Here is a 23,642-nt window from a genome sequence, read left to right as displayed (position 1 = left end):
TAAGGAAAGGGTTATAGACAGGTTAGAGTTCTAGGATTCAAACACCATTTTGAGCTACACAAATTAATTTTTATCTCCAGTATATACATGTTCTATTAAGGACATACTTGGGCTGAACAACTGCCGTAGTTTGAGTGATCATTAATTTACAAAGAACTCTTCTTATAGATTAATATCCTTTTTAATTGGAATTGGTTAAAGAAAAACCAAAAGTTTAACTTTGTCGTGACCTTGATGGTATGAATCCTAGAATTAAATGAATGACCTCTGAATACAACGGTTATATTGTAAAATATATAAAGTGTAATGTATGACTGATTTATTGGAGAATGTTTACTTTGTATTACAAGAGTGAGGTACAGTACAGTATTTACAGTAGTAAAGCAGAACTTTTTCATTTCATCAAATGATCAGTTAACCGGGCGGAGCAAGGAATCGTTTACGGAAACATTACTAACTTGCTATACTGTATCACTTTCACAACTTCCACTGCTGGCAGAAAGTTGCGCCCCTTATTCTAGTCTGTGGTACAGTGGGCATGCATTGTTTTACAATGCGAAAAGTTTCTGTGGCTCTTCAGTTGTTTCGTAAATTAGGGTTAACTAAAATCTAGGGTGTTCTAAAACGACCAATACATATCCTACACCTACTCATACCTATGGATGTTTCCGTTTATATCATTTACATAATTATTTAGTTGTTTTGCATATATTTCAGAATATGCAAAATACGTTGGCCAGCTGTGGGAAGTCGTGAAAAATATAAGTGTTCCAGAACCCGGTAGTACAATACTTGATAAAGCAGAAGTTCCCCCCTTTTTACAAAAAGCCTAGAGTTACAGTGAAGTGATGAGGGCTGTCCTTCAATTTACGCTGGTACTTCTCAGTCTGCGTATTAACCACTTTTGCTAGGATGTATTGTATCAGTTTGCCAACTTGGCAGTAAGTGACCTCTCCGGCACCGTGCGTGTGTATTTTAGTTCGGTTTGGGTCACGTGGTTTTCTGACAGCAGCACATTGCCTAAGCATACAGAAGCACGGAAAGGGAGACGGTAGCTATTGGAAAGAAAGAGATTATGTGAGGCGAAATAAGGAGAAGAAAAAAATAGGTTGAATGAAAAGCAAAGACTTTGAAAATGGATGTGTTTCACTGAGTTTGATGTACTACTGTTTCCCTTCTGTGAAAGATAATCTCAGAGAAGCAGCACTGCTGATTACGGATACACATGTAAGTAGAAAATGATCGTCACTATTTGTACTGAATGTGGATAACAAATTCACATTATTGCCTTTTGACTTGAGTATTCCCTGAACTCTAAATGGAAACTTAATTACGATCTAGTTTCTCCGTGAATTGGAAGTGTACGGCTCGGGGTTTTTTCGGGGAGTTTTGACGTCTAACCTGATGGCCAATTAAAGAAAAATTAACGCATCGACTTTTTTATTCAAGGAAATAAATGCATAAAAACTGTTTACTAACGTGACATTTCAGTGCACTATTCCAGGATGGCAATCAATAAATCTTGGACTATTTTTTATATAAATTTATTTTTTTCGAGTTTACAAGACATGAAAATGTAAAAAAAAAGAACACAGTACAAGGAATCACATTGCTTGGTGAAATCGTGTCTGCTTATGCATGGTTACCTTTATTTATCAGCATTTCGTTTAACCCTCCTAAAAAGGAAGCGGAAAACGTTTCAAAACTTTCACAAAAGATCTAATCATGAACATGAATTTATTCATTGGAATAACGCTGTAATTTAATAGGAGAAGACAGTGTGTTCGAAAGACCATTTGGGACTTCTGGATTGAAAGCAACAGCTTGCACTTCTTGCTCATGTGTACAAATCAGTTTCAATTATGATTTTCTTAAAAGACCTCCTGTGTTTTGGATGTCATATCATGGCAACCTTTTAAGTTTTCTGACCCTAATAAAAATACATATTTTTATTGACACTTCCTATCCTGACTATTGTCATGGACAGTATATAAAGCTGAATCATCCCCTGTGGTTACAGTGTTTTTACTCCGTTTTTGAACGTCAGTATCGTTTAACAGACAAGAAAATGACATGCGAAAACGATGTGGATTAAAGGCGAGATCCTTAAACGCCAAGTACCTTAACTCAAAAAGGTGAAGAAGGAGTCAGTTGATTGCAGCTATTTGTATGATTATAAACTCAACGCAGTAAAAAGCTTTTTTTTGTCTTTTAAACCTGATTACGAAAACTCTACATGTGCATGCCCTCCGAACTTGAAGCGCCCTTCCAGCCAGCGCTGGTGATGCGATGCCCCGCAACCACAGCGGAGATGAGGGTGGATCTGGGCTCTGGATGAAAACTTCTCCTGGGCATCGCACTGAAGTGTACGACATGAAAGATGTGGAGTCCGGCAGAAGGATGAAGAACTCAGCTCGGGTGGGAGACGGCCTGCTGCCTCTCGGCACCGGCTCTTCGCCTTCGGCGACAGGTGTGGGGGGTCCCGAAAGCCAAACTGGAAAGCAGGGAGCCCGCCTGAGTCTGCTCGGGAAGCCGCTCTCCTACAGTAGCAACCAGAGCTGCAGGCGGAACGTCCGTTACCGGAGATTCCAAAATTATCTGTATAACGTGCTGGAGAGACCCCGGGGATGGGCTTTCATCTACCACGCCTTTGTGTAAGTACAGTTAATCCGTAGGACTAAAACGTTACTGCGCTTTACTTCAATCTACACGCATGTTGGAATAGGCTGATATTCATAACTCGTGAAGTTGACAATGGCTTTTTCACCTGTTGCGGCATTTTAAACGTGGGTGATTTGTAGGGGAAAAACAGACCATCTCTGTTCTGCTGTATAACACGATAAAAAAAAGACAACAAAAAATGATAGGGTACTACATGAAGTGATGAAAGCAGCCAATTGGACCTCTTCCTCCAAGGGCTGAATGCTAAATACAGTCTAAAAAAGTAGTCTTAGGAAAGCACTTAACATGCAGGAGGACAATCGCTTCATTCAACACTGAAGTGCTGTTTCTACAGTACACTTACAGTGTCATGGGACCTTTAATGACTGAGTAGTGAGAACCTTGGTTTAATGTCTCATCCAGAGGAGGTCACTTGCTACAGCACAGTGTTCACTTCCCAGTCCCCATACTGGGGCACTGGTTTGGAAATTCTGGTCCAGGGGGAAAAGTACCACCTACTGGTCCGCCAACACCTCTTAACGTGGATTTCCTTAGAGCACTCCCATTACATTACTGAGCACGCTCAAACTTGCTTAGCTTCTGAGATCCGATATCAAGTTACGAGGTGTTAATGCTGCTGTAAAAAACAAGAGCACCAAAGTCAATTTCAGGTAGCACGTTAGCAGTATGAATTCATTCAGTCGGATTATAGGCTGGTCACCTGGTTGTAGACGTTGTGAAATTTCAGGATGAATGAAATGACATGATGATCATGACTGTGGAGCAAAATATTTAAGATACACTCTGAAATTACAAGTTTTCAAAGAACAGTACTGTAGGTGAAGCATCCAAAGTAAAATGTTTAATCCTTTACCACAAGATAGAAGGAAATGTCAGATGTTCTGAAAATGACTTTTTCAATAGGTTCCGGTCAAAGAGTCTGGGGAAGTTCATATGGTATACTGTATTCCTGTGTAAATAGGAAAAAAACCCACCTGTGAACTGTAATTGCAAGCCTTCAAAATGTTTATTCTGCCTTAACCATACATTTTCAAAATAAAGATTAATTAGCTTTATACAGTAGTTAACTATTTTATCCCATTTTAGAGCTTTGTAATGTCTTAGTTAAGTTAGTCTTCAAATTAATTCAATATTTAGGAACTTTTTTAAGTCATTTAGTGAAGTTATTTCACACATATATCAACTGATCTGTTATTCAGGGGGATGCTGGTACAGAATGAGTAGTGTGTGTGACTCAGGTGGGAGTTGTCTTTCGTAGTGGATGCAGTGGGTCCTCTGATATGTACTGTATTGTGCTTTGAGATCTTCGGGATGAATAGTACAGCATAAATGCAAATAAGTCTTAGTTTTGTTCCTATAATTTTAACAATACTGATTCATCATCATTAAATCCATATGCATTTACAAAGGAGGGAAATAATCAGAATGCATATTCTCTTTATAAATATTAAGGGAAGAAAGTGGACTGGATAGTGTACTGTATGCACACCAGTTGTAAAATGTTGAGAGTATCAAAAGATTTGTAGACTTTTACATTTCAAGTGCTGGCATCTTAAGAATGCATCTAGGAGTAAAATCACTAGTCATTGCAGGATCAAAGTTCAGAGGAAAACATTAAAAAAATATTGCAGTGTAATGGTTAGATCAGGCTTTTAGTTTATATACTGTGGAGTATATAAATGTGGAGATGAATATAGCATGTGATACAGTAAGTGCACTTCATTGGGATGATCATTACATAAGAATGATAGGGTAGACACTTATTTTCTAGCTGTAAAAAAGTTATTTGTGGTAGTTTTTTGGCATTGACAAGTTCAATTGCAAATCTTCACTTTTTAAAGTGACAGTATTTTTAAAATTATTTTCACTGTTCTTGTGAGTTCTTGTGAGTCATTTGGTGATTTAGTAAAATGTATTATTATCCTTCAGAATGGATTATTAGCATTAAAATAACTTATTCAGGGAAAACTGCCCAAATTTAAACAGCTCTTTCTAAACTAACAGCCTACTTAATCAAGGCTTTTCTTCCAAAATGTTTTTTGAGAATGTTAAGTAGAAATTTTTACTGAAAAGATGTTTCTTTTCCCTGCCGTTTTGACAGCTAACAGATGTAAGTCTGATTTTGGTTGTGTGTACGTCTTAAAGAGTGGGGATTTTTAAAGGAAGAAAAGTTTTTCTCTTTTGTGGTTAATGTTCAGATTTGTTGCTTGGTCATTTGAGAAGGTTCCTATTTTGTCTTAAGTGCTGAACATTTCTAAACCAGTACAGTAGCTCCTCTGATAGGACCCAATCAGTGGGTCCTACATCTTGTGTTATTAAGCTATAGGGAGCATGTTTTTTTATTTATTAATTAAAACAAGAAAACTGCTAGTGTAGAAAAAAGTCATACTAACAAGTTAGAAAGGTCTAAAGTATTACTGAATAATGCACTGTTAGTATAATGCTACTTGGGAAATTGTGTAGTTTTAAACCTTTATAAAGTTACAGTAGTAGGTAAAGGACTTTTGACACAACAGAGATTATAAAACCTAGTCTTTTACAATAATCAAACTATAAAAAGTATTTCATATTTAGGTATCTGAAAACAGAACTATGAATAACATATGTTGAGAAAACCATGGCAACCAAATTTCATTTTATCCTTTTGCCAAATCTTTAAATGTACACAAAGGAAACATAATAATTCACATTTCTTATTGCAGTTAGTGCTGCAAAGTATTGACATTTTTTTAGTTTTTCACTAAAGTAAAGCATTCAACAGAGGCAGAAAATTACCTTTTATATTGTGACTTCAAAAAGAAAGATGGCAAAGGTTTGGAAAACTTATAATAAATGTAAGTATTTGATTTCCAGCACAGGTTGTTTTGTTTGTATGTAATAAGCTAGTATCAGGTTCTGGAGGTACCAAAAATGGTTTTAATCAAGTTTGTACAACTTGTTCATAATATTTCTTTACCTTTTTTGAAAAAGGTTGAATGTAAAATAAGTACTCAACAGACCTAAGGAATGGATTTAAGTCCTCACATAAACATTATTTTTAAGGTAAAGTATTTATAGGTTGGGACCTACATCATGGTTTCTTTAAGCAATAAATATAAATTTATTTTTCTGCCCTTATGTTTAGATATGCATTATAAAGGAGAAATTACCCCTTTTAGACATTGATATTGTTTGTAAAATTTTATAGGAATGTTTATAGGTCCCATAGGTCCCATTTGATACATTGAAATTACACATTAGATACATTTATTTATTGATCATACAGTAAGTGTTTAATGAGCACAGATTTAATGAGCACAGATGGTCTTTGTAGACACGTCAGTAGTATCTTAAATTAAGAAATTATAGAGTGCCTTCAAGAATTAAAGAGGTGGGTTAGTTCTGAAAGCCTGTCAAGTAATTGATGCCAGTGTAAGGACTGGGGGAAAACTAAATAGGCGGTTCTTATTCATTCATAAAATTATCAGCAAATGATTTGCTTTATTTGTGGTAGAAGTATGTGTTGTAATTTAATATTCACTATACTCTTTGCATTATACAGTACATAAATAGTGCATAATAAAAAAAGTCAAAATATTGTGTAAGAAAGGAGTGGCAGTCACAAAAGTTATGGTTTGATGCAATAATAAAGGCAGAGAATATGACATTGACATACAGTACCTCTGGCAATCTTTTAGGATGATTTCATGACCATTTGGTGGTGATAATGTGGCAGTTTTGTTATGCATGTCCTGCTGATGAGCCATTGAACTTTTGGATGAGCTGAAATGGTGTGTGGCATCTAGGGCTCAGAGACCAGTGAACAGGCACATTCATATTTATGCTCTACAAGAGGAATGGAACAGGATACCATAAGGCACAAACTGCAACCTTGTACAAAGCGTGTGTTACAGACAGCTCGTATTTCTTCCAATGGTGGCCATACACATTACTAACCTTTGACTTTTACAGTAGAGACCCTGTTGATGAGCTCTGTTCTTGACCAATGTACAATATGAGCACAATGATTTTATGTGCCATGTCTGTTCAATAAAATAAATGCACCTCCTTCCAAAAGGATCTCATTATTTTCCTGATAACTTTGTGCATTTGTTGCTTGGAACTGTATGTTTATTCATAAATACGTGACATTTGCACATATATATTAGAACTTAAGCTCTTTCTCTGATAGTAAATCAAGCAACATGAGTAAACAAATTGAAATAAAGAGTAGATCATAAAGTGCTGATGGCACCTCTTAGGATACCTCTTTCTAATAATTGATCTTCACACATTTGAGTTGTATCACTGAGGTGGAATATTGTGTTTTTAGTGCATTGTTTTGTATGTACAGTAAGTTGAAAAGCTCCATAATTTATGAATAGAGATTGGTAAAGGCACTTGTTCCAAACACAGTATGTCTATTCAGTTTACTTGGGATTAATAACCTCTTATCCTTACAAATATGTGTGAGATAAAAAACTGACTGAAAAAGGATACATGTTCTCAGTGTTATATTCTTCACTAGCAGCTAGAGACCTAGCATTGTAAAACTGCCAAGTCATCAGAATGATCTCACACAGCACACAGTGAAGTCAGTCATGAATCTTTTTTTTTCTCCTGATAATACTTGCTTATTTGCAACCTGTAAAACTTTCTGCTGTAGATGTTTCGGCTCTTCTGTGTAAAAGCTACAGTTTACAATGATCTATAGACCAATCTATTGGTCTTGTTTTGTCAATCATGATAAGTTTCTGTTCCAATATACATTTGAAGACTTGCTCTGTTGCTTTTTCCCCAGACTGGAATTTTAGCAGTTTGTTTGCATTTAGCTATTCTGTACAGGCATTACACAGTTTGGCAGCTGTTGTGTAATCTTATGGGCTCACTATTTTTCCAGGTTACAGCTAATAGAAGAGCAGCTTGACAGCAGATTGAGCAGCTATTACAGCAGCTAATAGAGGAGCAGCTTGATGTAGCTCAATGAGAGCCATTTAGAATTCATATGAATAATTGTCCATTACTGTGTAGTCTTCCATAGAAATGGTCTCAGCAGGTTTATGTATTGCAATTATGAAAATGTCTCCGTATCGGGTAAGAGTAAGAGCATAAGAACGGATACAAACGAGAAGAGGCCATTTGGTTCTTCTAGCCCTGTTGCTAATTAGTTGCTAATTGATGCAAGGATCTCATCCAGCCATTTATTAAAAGAAACCAGGGTATTTCAACAACATGGCTAGGCAGATTCTTCCATTCTCCCTTATTTTGGGTAAATACTGTAAGTGCCTCCTATTCTCTATTTAAGGATAAATGCACTTTCACATTTCCCCCATTTGCCCTCTGGTCTTTGTTTTGTTATTCATTCTGTCAGTGTTTTTACACATAATTAATACTCTACAGTTTGGATGGAGGTGGTTAAAATAATGAAAATCGTTTTCGTGTTATCTAAAATTTTGAGAAGTAAAGCACCTCTCTTATTTTTGTGCATTTCATTTTCTTTGAGTGTAGAGATCAAATGTTATTTATTTGTAATGGGGATAGTTGAAGATTTTTCTTTTAAAACGGCATAGGCATTTTCAGTATAGTTTTGTAGCGCAATATTCTGGATACTTGGAATGGCTTAGGAAGTGTAATAAGTGGACTTTTTAAGGACTGCATTTAATGAAGCTCATAAAAATCAGGCCTTCCCATTCTCAATGTCAATGCCTTTAAAATCTAAATGCCCTTAATAATGTCAGCATTTTTCCTGAGATAGCGCTCTCTGTCAAGTGAATAGTCATCACACCAAAATTAAAAAGTCCATAGTTTTTTGTTGATGCTCACACTGTATCTTTGGAACATTATTATTATTATTATTATTGCTTACACTTATATAGCGCTTTTCTGGACACTCCACTCAAAGCACTTTACAGGTAATGGGGACTCCCCTCCACCACCATCAATGTGCAGCATCCACCTGGATGATGCGACGGCAGCCATAGTGCACCAGAACACTCACCACACATCAGCTATTAGTGGGGAGGAGAGCAGAGTAATGAAGCCAATTCATAGATTATGGATATTATGAACATTTACAATGTCCTTCTTAGGAACATTTAGAGCATGAACGTCTACCTTGCTTTTTTCATCATTCATTCTAAAAACACATTTAAAGGAGAGATTGACACCCATGTTTTGGAAAAGATGTAGGATGCATCACAAGGACAAAGATGTTAATGCTATATGAGGACCACTTCTTGTAGCTAATGCTCTTAATTTAGAGGTCATACTTTCCATAAGCTCAGTTGGCAAAATTATTTTTCACTTTTCCACCTGATCTGCTCTGTAGTGTGGCTGCTTGTACTGTATGTGGTTCCCCTCCTGTGTTTATTAATAGTCCCACTTTCACTTAGAAGTACAGTAGCATTAAAAGGTTTATGGAACTTAATTGTTTGCTGTAAAAATAGAGGGATTCCCAGCCTCTGCAGTTGAAGAGTTGAGCTTGCATTCTTTAGCTTACACTGTCAGGAGGAGTTGGGGGCTGTAGCTTTGACTCTGCTATGTATAGGTGAAGGTTCAGTTGGCCGGTGTGCTGTCAAGAACTCCATGTGTATCCTGTCAGCAATCTTGTTCTCAAAAGGTTGTACCAAGTGGGCTTGAGACTGTACATACAATCCCATATGTTTTCAGTTTGCTCTTTCTCACTGAGATGTTTGCAAAAATAACATAACAAACAATAACGTAGGTTGGATATTTCCTTCAGTAAGTGAGAACTTTCAGATTTTTTAATTCTAAATATTTCAGATTGTCCAATGACATTATCAAAAACATATACATTTGCATTTTAATTTTACCACCAATCTTTTCAAGTGTATAGTTGCATTCTGGAAACATAAATAGAGTTTGATTACCTTTTTAATATACTATTGGACATCTACACATTTTATTTTTTCTGCACTGTTTAGTGCTTGCTGTTTATTCTATTACAATATTTTTGTAACCTCAAATATGATAATAATACCTTCACAATGAGAAGAAATTGTCCTGCTTTTTGTGGAGTAAAAAGACATCTGTTTTTTTTTAAATAAATCCTTAAAGTTGTTCTGTTATAAATGTAAAGCATTTATAAAACAAAAGCTTAGTATGGTATAATAATCATTTAGTACAGCATACAGACAGCAGTGACCAGTATGTTTTTTTTAAGAGTACATTGATGTGCTCCTTCCCCTGTGATGTGAAGTAACGTACTTGCATTTCTCAGTGTTTCTAAAGCTCTTGCTAATTATGTGTCTTAAAATAGGAAGTGCTGCTCGCTTTCATTTTGCAAACAACGCTTTCCTGTTCATTTAATCTTGTGTTAGGGTTTCAGCCATGTACATAGCTTGCTAATAATGGATGTATGCAGAAAACAAAGCTGTTGGGGTTTTTGCATGAAACAGTTTATTGTGAAGTTGGAACTCAGTTTCTTAAGTGGGCATCTTTTCAAAACGGCTGGACATGAAAAACTACTTTTTATTACAATCATAGCAGAGTAAAAACATCAGTGCAGTTAAAAAAATTAAAACATTTTAAAATTAAAAAAGTTAGTTAAAAAAATATTAATGAAAGCTGTATAGGCTTCCTCATTAGCTCTTTATGTTTGCACAGAGGGAATTATCCTTTATAATTCTTTAGAGTGTGAGTGTGGAATTTTGAATAAAAAAGTATTGAAATGTACTGTATTTAAAAGCCATGTAAGCTCATGACCAGTGAGGTTAAATTTTACTTAGAAAATAGATTGTCCTGTAGGTCATTTTCCACCTAAGGTTTATTAAGCTTGAAACTGATACACTTAACTTATTGAAACATTTAAAAAGTAATTTTGTGATTTAATTCCCTAAACATCTGTACAGAAAGCCACACAAAATTATTGGAGTTTTGTGGTTTAATGTCTATAGAGACATCTGGCTATCTTCTTGGACAAAGTTCAGCAGACAACTCTTTATGACAGAGTGTTTTTTAAAGATCTTGTTAACGGATACAGTGGATTCCAACTTGGATTACTTGCACTGCCATTTCAGATCTGATAAGTGCTCAGAATGGGATGTACTTTTCAGTGTGATCAAGAAAGGCTTTCCGGAGCGTCCATTGAACACCTGTGTACAGTGTATTAAAGACATCAGGAATGAAAACAAAAAAAACAGCAAGTTATTCAGTAAGCCCCATAATGTCTTATCTGATCTTATTTAGTACCAATAAACAGGAACCTTCTGTGTAAGGAGCTTTAAGCTGCAGATCTTAAAGTTCTGTAGCTCTTAACTTATAAATAAATAATAACTCTACAGACTTGTACAAAATAATTGATTGCATTTGTGTAGTTTTTTTTTATCACAAAGGACCCCGAAGAGCTTTGCACATAGCCACCAGTGATGTGTGGCAGCTGTTGTGTGACATTATGCAGAGTTAGTTTCTACATAAAACTGACTCTTAAGTCAATGTGAACATTCTGAGAACAACTGATAACTAATAAGATATCAAAATGGAAAATTTCTGTAGTGTAGTAAAGTCATTTTTCAGTTTGAATATAAATTACATTTAACAGCTTTGAAATGAGCAGGTTTTGAGCATTGATTACGATCTGATGGTTTTTGATATAAGACAGGACATTGCTTAGAACATCAGAAAGTCTAAATAGCTTGCAGTACTTAGGGTTAAGTGCTGTAGAGGAAGAAGGTTTTCTTGATGATATACATAAAGTAGGGTTTAACTCATTATCTTCTTTCATAGGAATGTACACTGTTCATTTTCTGTCTAGTTATCATTATGTTTGGACAACAGATTCCAAGCAATAAAAGCAAAGTATGTGAAGTCCTGCAAAGAAATGAATAAGTCTTATCGTTGATCCTGCTATAGATATACTAAATGTTTGCATAAGTTCATTAATCATCAAATAAACTATTTTCTTTGCAAACCCAACTATTTTCTTTGTTTTTTTCTTGTCTTTGGCTAGTAGACAGAAACTTTGAGCGCACATGCATCTCATTTTGTGATAAGGCATCATACAAAGACCACTTATCTAATTCTTCCACTTAGATCTTGGTGTGTATCTGTTGATACAGTATTTACTGTACCAATGAGCAGAGGGAAAACATCAGGTTTTTCTGAAAATTCCATTAGCTGAATTCTGTTTGACAAAGGCTTACAACCAAACAGGTTGTTTTTTTCAGTGAAAGTAAATTGAGTGTTTAATTATTTTTTAAAGTGCTTGAATATTGTTCTGTTTTCTTTTTTGTTTTTGCCTCAACCCTACCACCATAAATTTTGAAAGATATAGTAGTCTCTCGTTATACTGCTATGAAAAACCTCATTACTTTAAAAAAAGTATCCTTTGAATTCACATTTTAGAGCCCTGTAAAATGTTCGAAGGCCACACCCTAGCCTTGGTTTTCCATGCACAGAGTTTAGCTATTGTTATGTTGTGTAATGTATAATTTCTCTAATAAGATGGAAAAAAGCACTTGTAAAGAACACGCTACTGTATAATTACTGAAGAAAGTCTTTTTAACACAAAATATGATACACTAACTCCTAATATACTCATTACATTGACATTATTTAGAAATATTTTTTATAAAATAACTTAATCTGAAAACTTTTAAATGAATACTAAATTTTGTTCTTTAAAAGCTGCTATGGGATTTTTAGGCACTTAACACTCAAATATAGTTATATATACTGTATATGGCTTAAAATGCATTTAAATATACAGAATATTTTTTAAAATAACGTTGTTGCAATGGATATATGAATATGTCAATATCTACTTGATAACATATTAAAAAGCACACAAAGATTAGTACTTATGTACTGTATGTACCAAAAATATGGTATATTATTGCAGCATTATTGCTTTTCCACAGAAAGCCAGAGTTCAATTTTAATTAACAGAGTAGTCTGATTTAAAATATTGAGAGTAGTTAAGAAAGAGCTATTGGGCATGAGTAATTGGTCGTGATTCATGTCAGAATTAAGGAAACCTTTATTGGCATTGGTAGACTTCTCTTATACTTTGTTGTTTGTTTCCTTTCAGCTGATACAACAAGATTGGCCTGCATAAATAAGAAAATTATTTAGGACTGACCTATTCTCAACCCAAATGACAGGAAATGAACCATGATATTCTAGCTGATGGGCAAATTCAGTTTTTAACTGCTGTTAAGATCTTTTTATTTATATTTACAGTATATTCTCATTTAATGTAATGAAAACAAGGCACAGCACTGATAAAGGTGTGCCATTGAAGTTATTTTGTCAGATATTACCATAGTTGCAGTTGTGTATAAAGTCCACTTTGTTTTGCTCACAAGAGGTTTTCCTCCCTCAGTTACAAATGGAAAAGTATACGTTTGTATGGAAGATCCACCTTTTAAACTCAAAAGAATGAAGTTTTAGAAGTATTTGTCTTTGTTGACTCTTCCAGTGCACATACTCTATAATATTGTATGCAGTATATATTTGTATAGGCTGATTAATCAAGAGTCCATCCTCCATCCATCCTTCCATTTTCTAACGACTTTATCCAATACAGAGTTGCAGGGGAGCTGGAGCCTAAAACAGTAAGCTACAGGTGCATGGCAGGATACACCCTAGCCAGGACAGGATGCCAGTCCATTGCAGGGCACATGTAGACACAAACAAGCACACACTTACACCAGGATAAATTTTCTTTGGACTATGGGAGGAAATTGGATCAGATGGAGGAAACTTGCAAACAAACTCCATGCAGATAATACCCCAGCGCCCCAGCGCTGTAAGGCTGCAATGTCAACCACTGTGTCACCATGCTGCATTTAGTATTATCATTAATATTACAACATTAGAATTGCAAATTATAAAGCAGTTGTAGGTCAGCTAGGTTTAGACAATACACTCTGTTGCCACAGATCTAACACATTTAATTTAAGTTGATACTACTTGGACACATACTTTGCCCCATACATACAAATGTGTTGAATTTGATGGTGTGATTGACTATGTGAACTTTTCTGTTAGTAATTGCTTTTCAGTTCTGAATTGTTTGTGTGCACCACTGTGTATAATACCTTAAATGGTTATATGACCCTTATAAATAGATTTAATATTCTTCAGTAGGTAATTTTAGGTCTAGAATAGAAATAGTAATATTCCAATACTGGCATGTGGAAACAAACTTTTGTCTGGATTACAGGGATGTTCAGGGTTTATTTTTGACTCCAAAGTTATTGAGTTTGATGGGAGGGCTAAAATAGGTCACAAGGTCTCAATGACATGTTCCAAAATGGCTTAATTCTGAGGTTATCTCAATAGCAGCATAGCAATAGCAGTGCTAGCTATGTATTAAATATGATCAAAGACTACAAAAATAATTCTGTGGGCAAAACAGAGTAGGTTACCCTGCAATTTTGAACATGAATGTAGGAACGATATGACCATAGTAAGACCTGTACAAACCTTACACACTTGGGAGGTTTGTGTATCAGCAGGTTGTAAGGTTAGCCAAAGTATAAAATATCCAGTATGACAAATTGGGCTAGAAAAGTCCTGTGTGAGAGATCACATTCCTGAAGTGATGACTTCAAACAGCTGTGCTGATGCTCTCGACAAGTAAGCAATGTAAAGAACCTCTAAGACTCCCCCATATAGTGTTGGTTCAGTCCAATTCATTATGGAGTCTGGTTTTTATTCCTAAAAAAAAGTCAAGCACCTGGGATGACATAGGAATTGTTTTGAAGTAACCAATGTTTATATGTTTGATGTTCATTCTATTTCCCAGAAGCTTGTCTAGCCTGCATTCTTTTCTCTGAATTGTTTTGTATGTAATGTTCCTTCTTTGAGACATTTTTGACTGGAAGTGTCTTTTATTTTCTTTAACATAATAGTAAGAAATATATCAGGTGGGTAGCTGTGTCAGCATGCGTAGGCTGCAAAGGAACAAATAATAGGTTTATTCCATGCTGAAAAGAGAAGAAAGAAAACGCAACGTTTCTTCTCTTTTCAGTAAGTAATATATGTTCACTTATTATTTTTCTCAAATTGTGTTGTCATAATAATATTTATTATTATAATCACTGAGAAAATTGTATTTTAACAATCTTAGACATCCCTGGTACTTTGTACTAATTAAATGGTCTTACTCAACTAATAATTAAATACTGTTTTTGACCATGGGAATATTCCCTATCATGCCATGACATTAATATTGGTACTTTTATGGTTTTCTTAAATGAATAAACCCTGTTGATACATTACTTTTCCCATATACTGTATGCCTCTAGTCATCCTATGTACTAGCTGAGTCACTTGAAAATGGGGCTTCGAGACAGTATCACCTTTTTCAGATGGAATATCCTGACCTTGCTGAGAGAGATTCCTAGGCCTGAAAAAATGTTTTAAAAATTGGATTGAAGTAAATTGAATACCAATTCTTCCACAGAACATACAGTACTTATAATAAAGGCCTCTCCATCCAAAGCACACTTTCCGACTATCTGCACCAGATTTTGGATTAGTGAGGAAGAGAAGCAACTGAGTATTTTGGTCAGAAATAGCTTCCAGGTCATTTCCATATGGGTGCTTTCCACGTCACCAGTCTAACAGCGACCCGTAATTCACAGTGGCCTTAGAATTCAGGCACAGGAACACTAAGAGGCTCCAGGGAGACTGAGATCTTCTGGCTAGTTTTCATTATAAGTGTTGAATTTAATTTAAGATGCAGAAAAATCCTTTTAGTTTACATTGTGAGTCCTGGTGTGAATCTTAGCCCTACTGACCCTACTGTTTTAGCTGTCACTTACCACCTTCATGCCATCTTAAGCCGGCTGTGCCATGTTGGGTCATAGATCAAGGTAAAGGACAGACATGGTAAGAATATGGTGGTGTTTCTAATAACAGTTGCTGTATTTGAAGAGGTGTGGTTGCAGAGGTATTTCTTGTGAGGATCATCAAAACTGATGGAAATGAGGAAGATTGTTAAAACGAGACCAGGTGGGTTGAACTTGAAAAAAGGGTGGTTATCTGGGTGAATTTCAGAACTAATTCTACCTGTTACCTGCCTCAAGAAATTATGATTAAAAAAACTCAGGTGGTAAAGATGGAGAAGGAGTACTTACTAGTCACATGGCCTTTAATATTTTCTCTTAAAGCATATTCTTATAGTTTCTCAATTTAGCTCCATGTTTGGTCTGTGGCTCTTGCAAAAGAGCTCTTCTCTCACTGCTCGAGCAGTTGAACACACCAGTCATTAAATCTTTAAGTGGCAATGGAAAAAAACATTTTATTGTTTTTGAAACATAAACACTACAGAGAAATAGTTGATACTGTATTTGCAGATGTCAGATCAATTCTTATTTTACAAGAAACTGTGAAATCTGTTACTGAGTGCACAAATGTTTAGCTGTATCACTGAGGATTTTTGTTTCTGTAAGGAAAACCTGCCCTACATACTGTACTGTATAAATGAATAGCTATCTATGATAGTATGAATGGAAAAAAATGTCACCTTTTAAAAAATGTTTGATAAACTGTCACTATGAGAATTATTTCAGGCGTCTGACTCAGTATTATGTAATTTAACTCTCTCAGGTGCCTGTTTAAGAAATATTTTCTGTGCATCTCTCTTCATTAGCTGCTCAGAGCTTTCATAGAATCATATGAAAATGAAATCCCTCTTGGGAACTATAGTCAAATTTATAAAAACAAACAAATTAGTTTTAAATGGAAAATGGCACAAAGTCAAAGATCAAAAAGCTCTTCTTCACCCCAGGTATTATTTAGCACTTAAAGAATGTCTAAAGGCTGTTTGCTGATCTTTAAATCAGTGGTGTGTAGTGTACCACAATATTTTTCAGATGTTATGACTGTTATTGATATAGTTAACATTTTTAAATCACCTGTTTATGTAGAGTTTAACATGTGATGCAAAAAGCACACTGATGTGGGGTTCACACAGCTAAAAGCTGGTCTTATTCAAAGGGAGCTTTACAAGCTTAAGGTCTGCTCCTGCCAGTGCCACAGTGGTGACCCCATGCTCACATTCCACCTAACCAAATGAATATTAAGTTTTCCCTAAAGTGGACGTTGCTAGTAGCAACGAAATCCAAAGCCAAAAGTTTGTTACTCTAGTTACGCTGTATAAAGGCCCACTTTGTGAGCTGTATAAAGAACTGCATTACAAGGAATGAATGTGAATAAATACAAAACACCTCGGCGAATGAATACTGGGCATTCTTGTTGTTATTGGAGTGTAAAATGTTGTGGGGTACAGTATGAATACTAATAGTGGAATATGTGTAGACAGATACCACATATACACTTGTTGAAACACTGTAATGAAAAATAATCATTTGTATTTAAAATATTGTTAAAAATAAATTAATATAGTGACATAGTGAGGAATAAACCTTATGAAAACTAATTACAGATGAGCTATAGATTTCTCTAGAAATGTCCTGAGAGAATTGGGAGAATTCTACAGAAAACATTGCTATTTTTGTAAGGGAAACTCAGCATGACTTAATGAAGTTGTTGAATCTACTGAAGCTAAGCACTTTTTTCCTAAGCATTGTTCCATGATAAACCTATCAAGCTTTGAGGCTTTATGAGTGACTGAAATAGATTCTTTCAAAGGAAATCATGGATGCCATTTCCCCTCTCAATCTATTGCAGGATTTAAAGTAACAAAACCTAGGAGGGTTCTGATTTACTGTATCTGTACTGCCCTTGTATAAAAAGTGTCAGTTTTGTTTTCAATTTTGAAAGCTGTTAGGGGGGTGAGGGGCTGTGTAGAGCATTGATTGGGGATTTGTCGCTTATGTCGAAAATCTTTGAGAAGGCAGCTATGGGCTTGAGTAGTGTCCCATCTGAAGGAGAGTTTGGCATTCAGAAGCTCTGTGAAAAAAGTATGTTGTTTCAGTTTGGCTCTTCTAGACTGTTGCTTAAAGTTCTAAGCTGTATGTAGGAGTGGATTCCTGTTTTATTTCCGTAGCTAATCCAACATCAAAGCAGTTCCTTTCAGGGGAAATCCCCAAAATGCTACTGCTTGTGTCCCGAAACCTTCACAAGGTGCTTTACTGCAATGATAGATGAGCTTTTTTAGCTTTCTGAGCTGTAACATCTCAATAACATTGATTAAATGTATTTCAGAGTTTGAGAGAAAAAGCCTGTTATTATTAGTGGTACAGTATTTCCCCCCTTTACCTTCCTCTATCTTGAGACAGGTTTAGAGTATTTCACAAACTGATAATGTATGGTTTGTGAAAACCACATTTTTGTTTCTGATTACATAAAAGGTTTGTATTTAAATTTTTTGGGAATTAGTGAAGGGATCACAAGAGCAACCTGGTATTTTGTGCAAAGCCATGGCTTTAAAAGCCTGATTCCTTTCTGTTAAACCCCAATTAAGACTGAGTAGAGGCGAAATACAGTATGATGAGGCTGTCAACCTCCCCCTTCATGAGGGATGGACCAAGTAAAAGGTACAGGAGTGAGGAAGGATCAGAGGGAGGGAAACAACATGAAATGTTGCAACGGCTATGCTAGAAACACAATTTTAATGCTGTAGGTCGACGGAGGTCTGCGAGATTAGAGTCAGACCTCCTCTTAAATTCTGTTCTTTATTTAAAGAATTAAATTTGGCATTCAGTCATTTTCTAGAATGATTTGTGACACCAAATATGACACGCACAATTTTCCTAATTTTATCTCAGGATTATTTTTGATAGCTGTTATGTTATGGGTGGGTGTTATGTTATTCCATTTGATGTACTAATGCAAAATGTGTCCCCCTTGGACAGATGAACAAATGTACTCATGTCCTCTGGGAAATCTGTGCCAAAATGGCTCTGCTTTCGGTTTATTATTTGTATTGTGGTCTAAGAACTCAGACTGAGAGCTGTAGTGCCAGCTTGAGAGTGGACACAGCACTTAGTGATAACATTCACTCCTTCGGGCACCAGGCCTGGGGTGGGTGTGGTTGGCGAACAGCAAGTTGTGTATCCTCCAGCTGAATTGCATTACCTGGATCTAGAGCACTATTCAGAACTCTGAAAAGAAATGGATTTGATGCTTCACTTTCTAGATTGTCAGTATTTGCTGTGTTGTCATAATTATAATTTCTAGACTCAAAACCTTCTTTAGAAGAGCCTTTACTTAACTGGTTCTTTACCCCTCTGCTCCTACTGTATTCAGTACCACCATCTACTGTCTCCTCTCATTGTGTTTTCATATTGGGCATATAGTATCTTGTTTATTTTTTTTATTATTGTTGTCAATCTCTAAGGCGTTTTGAGAAGCCACCTTTAAAGGCGCTGTATAAAATAAAGTTTATTATTATTTAATTTTCAGAGTACGTTTTTGTGTTCTGTCTCACAATTAATCAGATTTTCTCAGTGCCGGTTATCAGTTATCCTTCGAAATTATGGTTGCGAATGCTTTAGTGAAATTGTAGTTCACCTTGCTTTTTTTAATTCTGCATTCTGTATCTCTTAGGTTTCAATTCTTTTTTCGTGTTTTATTTTGACTTCTGGTCAGAGAATTAATAGTTACTTTTTATAGAGATATGTTCCATATATGTACATTCAGCATCAAAAGCAGCATATTTCCTTTCCATTTTCCATGTCCAGTAGTTTTCAGACTTAGTTTATTTGTGTTGGAAGATGTGGAAAGTTCTGTATGGTCAGCATTCAAATGTATCCGTGCAAGCGGCCTTTACTCTTACCATCTCAAATATTTTGCCATGCTCTCATAACTATGGTCTGTAAATAATAATATTGGAAATCCTTCGATTACTAATCCAGAATTCCAGTTTCAATTGCAGAAGACCCGGTTGTGCAGGATATTGGACTTGCTTTTAGTCTATTGCAAAATGTCTGTTGTAATGTTGTAACTTCTAAAACAAAGGAGGCAATTTTCTCTTTTGTGCATGCTAGACAGTAACCTAACTTTCCATTGACTATAAACACATCTAGGGGGGTAAACCTCAGCTAATACTAAAGTAAAGAAAATCTGACAATACAGTTTAAATTCCTTTGAAGCAGTAAGCCATTAATGGCAACACCTGCGATCAGATAATGCACATGAAGAAACAGTGTCAAACTTTGCTATTAACCAGACGCTATAGACACATCTTTCTCCACTCTGATTCAGTCTCATGACTTGAAATTCCGGAAGCCAAAAATCTTTGAAGAATCCAAAAAAGGGATGAGTGTTCCTGTGTCTGTCACTCGAAGTACACAGTAAAACAAAAACTGAAGAAGTCAGTCCTTTACAAAAAAAGAATATACTGTACATCCTGGGGAAAGTATGGTCCTTGTGCCAGTACAAAGTTTTAGCTGCTGCAAAAATAATTTTCCAAGACCATCTTAAGTAGGGATTTAAATGAGGTATAAATTATTGCTGTTATCACATCGAACCTTAATCACTGCTTTGGCAAGAAGCGAATGCTCTGGTCTAGATTTTGTTTTTGTATGAGTAAGCTTTTCTTTTTTATTGGGGGGGGGGGGCTGTCTGAGCAGTTGTGGTACTCTGAACAAAATTAGACTGCTGCAAACATTTGAAACTCTTAAATATTTTCAAAACGAAGTTTTAATGTAATAAGATTTACTTCAGGTTTGAAAGTTTGTTTTCAAGCCAGTGAGCTTTGATTTTAAGTGTAATTCATAGTTAAATGATTCGTCTGGGTACAAAATACATTAATGCAGAAGTATAGATATTTTGAAAGAACATGCTTGATGTTCTCATCTGGTGGACTGTGGCATAACTGGACATATCAATGTAATGGTTTGTTTGTTCCGTTGTCAGTGATGTCCATTTCCCTTTCACCATTTGAAGGCAGGGAGAAATCATACAGCTTAGCTCTGTCATCTTAGGACTTAATTATTTGTGTCACAATTCGAAATTTAGGCTCTTAGTTAAGCAAATAAGATCTTGACTTTATCTCGTGTGCTCAGTCTAATTCTTCTTTGTCCTTTTTTGAACATAATGATAGTTTATCTGCATGACTTTTAAATGACTGTACATTTATACAGAAACATGAAAAAGTGCTCTAATGATATTAATAATATTTTAGTTAATATATTTATATTATCAGGTGTGTGAGATTTTATTTCTAATGCAATGCGAGTGCATAAGAAGGAAATTGATGTGCTCCTATTGAACTGAAAACACAGTTTTTCGGCAGTAAAACGTGGTACTTTAAAGGCAGCAGGAGAAAGTTATGTGAAAGATGTCATATTGTTCAGTTAGCAACCACATGGCCTGATATGAAGCAGGAAGCAGCTGGAGCCTTGCGTGTAGAGCCAATAGTTGCCAAGAAAGAAGGCAAGACATTTATCGTAATAAGTCTTTGATGATGTGAATTTGATGTTTTGGGGGGATTTGGCGTTTTCATTTTAATTTAGGGACATGATACCAACATTTTGTGATACATTCTTTTATTTTCCACAAACTCCAATTTTGACTAGACATTTGAACTACATCTTCATTTCTAAGCATTTAAAGTCATGTTTCAACAATTGTTTTCAAACAAGAAGAATGCTATATTTAAATGGCATGTTTCCTCTGTGGCTGGAAGCAAAAATATGATTACTGTGAAAATACTAGTATCAAAAAAGTTCAATAAAACATGTAGTGTGTATTGTAGAAGTGGAACATAATTTCTCTGTCTTGATGATATTTTATTCTCATTTACCACTGTTCTATTGATTTTATTGGTCATAAGAATCAGCAAGGAATTATGTTCCAAAAGGAAAAAAATACTGTTTTTATTGAAATCAGTAGCACAATACTTTTCTTTTCATTTGAATTTACAGTATACAAAACTGTCATTGCTGTAGCTATCGTTTCATATTAAACTGAAATATTAAGTAATGTAAACACACCTACTGTACCAGACATAAAAAATCACAGTGTTTTACATGAAATTTAATAGGATCTGAAAGAACTGGGTTGCTTGCTTTCCCTAATTGTCCTCATTATGCCGTTGTTGTTTACATGAGATTTTAGTTTTTTGACATTTCCGAATATTTTTCTGTACAAACGGTAATTTCACTCATTTCAACATCAGATTGCTGTATACAGTAGATTGTGCAGTGGAGCTTTTTGTGTTTTTCATCTTTGAATTGTAATTCATACTTAAGTTTCACTTAAGATTCAAATGCTAAAAATTGCAATTAGTCTGCTTTCTTTTGCAGGCAGTACATTATGATCACTTCATTTGCATTTGTTAATTGCCATACACAGCTCATTAGGGCCAATGTTAAATTGTGACTGCCAATTTTTCAGGACAAGTCTGGAATCATACTGTTTCTGCCATGCAGATATTAAAATTGAAGCCTTATCCTGTTCTACCATAGTGTGGAGAACATCACAGTCTTGGTTCTCAAGGTCTGAATCACTACTTAAAGAACTTAATGGAAACTAAACCATTTCAAATAATGAACAATAACAGCTGAGTCAGAGTGAAGATCTGGCACTACTTTGTGGTTCTGTGCACAACAATACAGTTCAATGAGATGAGAGGCTTAACAGGATGAGTGCAATAAGTATAAATGGATTAGAATGGACAAGGAAGTTCCAGGTTTCTAGACAAAATGCATCTGAAGCCCTTTCTTAAACATGTTAGCAACGCCGTACCTGTAACCTGTAAACTCAACATCAGAACAATTACAGCTTATACTTTTGGCCCAGTTCTCCATACAGCTTAGGAATAAAGCTGGGGACATTGGTCTCTTCCTCACGCCAGCCACCACTGCAATAAGTTAACTCTGGAGAGAACTGTTATTATGAACTGTTACTATTTGAGTCAAATATGAGTGTGTGTGTATTGGCTGTCAGCAGCCAAGTGTTGGAAGAAGAAGGATCTGAAAAGGACAGTGGCTAGAAAACTGGGGCAGGGTAGTTGTGAGTAGACTTTCTTCGTGCATTGGGCTATGCTAAATGCCCTTTGATCAGTAATATAAAATGGCCCATATGTTTTAAGGTTGTTTAATGACTTCTTAAAAACATAACCTATGTGTTGTACAACAGTACTGTATAACGTCTTCATAGGACTTTCTTTCTTTGCACTTTAGGTATTTTATTTGAAGCCTAGCACTTAAATGATAAACTTCATCTTTCATTTGTAATTTAAAGTTTATCATAATTATTTTATCAACACCTTATACAGATGCCTGTAGAGTAATTTATTGTTTATGAGTTTGTTTTATTGTATATCAAGCAGGAGCTACTTGGGAAACTTAGGAGTTGTTAATGGTCACAACAGTGCGTGTTTCCAGTTCCTGACCGAATTCTAATGGCTCTGGCACTTGGAAATATCACTGAACATAACACATTGATTTGTTGCACTTACAGTGAAGGAAAAATAAAATATAATTGCTTGCTATCAGTATTCAGCTTCTTTTTAATACCTTCCCTGTTGAAAATATGATTCCATGTATTGTGTTGTTTGTTTAAATTACATTTGCAAGGCAAATTGTTGCACCTTACTCATGCCAATGTGGTTCAGAATGTAGGATTCTAGAACAAATTGTGCCAATTGGAAATTAAGGTTATGCATAATGAAAAATAGCAATGTGCTTCTACAAAATGTTCCATGTTTGTTCTGTTTATTTTTCAGTTAATTAAAACTGTGTTTTGAAACAATATTATGGAACATTTTAATTGAGATAGGAACTCTTACCATATTCAGTATTAGCTTCTGATTTGAATCTGGTGATTTTGGTTATGATCATGAACTGGCTGGCTGTACTACGGATTTTCAGATAAATTTCACTTGGAGACACAAAATCCAACACCTTACAATTTTGTAACACCCTTAGAGATTTCGATTTAGAATTTAAATAGTTCCTTTATAGGTTTAAGTTTAAAGGCTTAAATGTTATTGCTTGTTTTTTTGAATATTTAGATAATGCCTTGCAGGCTATCAAGATGTTTACCTTAATTCTGTTTATATTCATCTGTGTGAATTTGCTGTAAGAAGAGCTTCTGTT

General features: G+C 35.4%; 1 protein-coding gene across 8 annotated transcripts in view; it reads left to right on the top strand.

The window, feature by feature from the left end:
- Window positions 1-829: 829 nt before the first annotated feature.
- The window catches only part of kcnq5a (potassium voltage-gated channel, KQT-like subfamily, member 5a), a 147,137-nt gene continuing 124,324 nt past the window's right edge, over window positions 830-23,642 (top strand). For 3 of the 8 annotated variants that reach the window (XM_015363172.2, XM_015363168.2, XM_015363171.2), the window contains exon 1: window positions 831-2,654. In XM_015363172.2, the coding sequence (XP_015218658.1) occupies window positions 2,290-2,654 (365 nt within the window). In that variant the 5' untranslated portion in view covers window positions 831-2,289. Of the gene's footprint in view, window positions 2,655-23,642 lie in introns of all 8 variants that reach the window. The other 5 variants (XM_015363170.2, XM_069179825.1, XM_015363166.2 and 2 more) reach the window with 4 other exon arrangements.

This window comes from Lepisosteus oculatus, chromosome 17 (genome assembly GCF_040954835.1).
Source record: "Lepisosteus oculatus isolate fLepOcu1 chromosome 17, fLepOcu1.hap2, whole genome shotgun sequence".
In the NCBI taxonomy this organism is placed as follows: domain Eukaryota; kingdom Metazoa; phylum Chordata; class Actinopteri; order Semionotiformes; family Lepisosteidae; genus Lepisosteus; species Lepisosteus oculatus.
The sequence above is the reverse complement of the archived record's forward strand: the minus strand, read 5'-3'. Positions and strand labels throughout refer to the sequence as shown.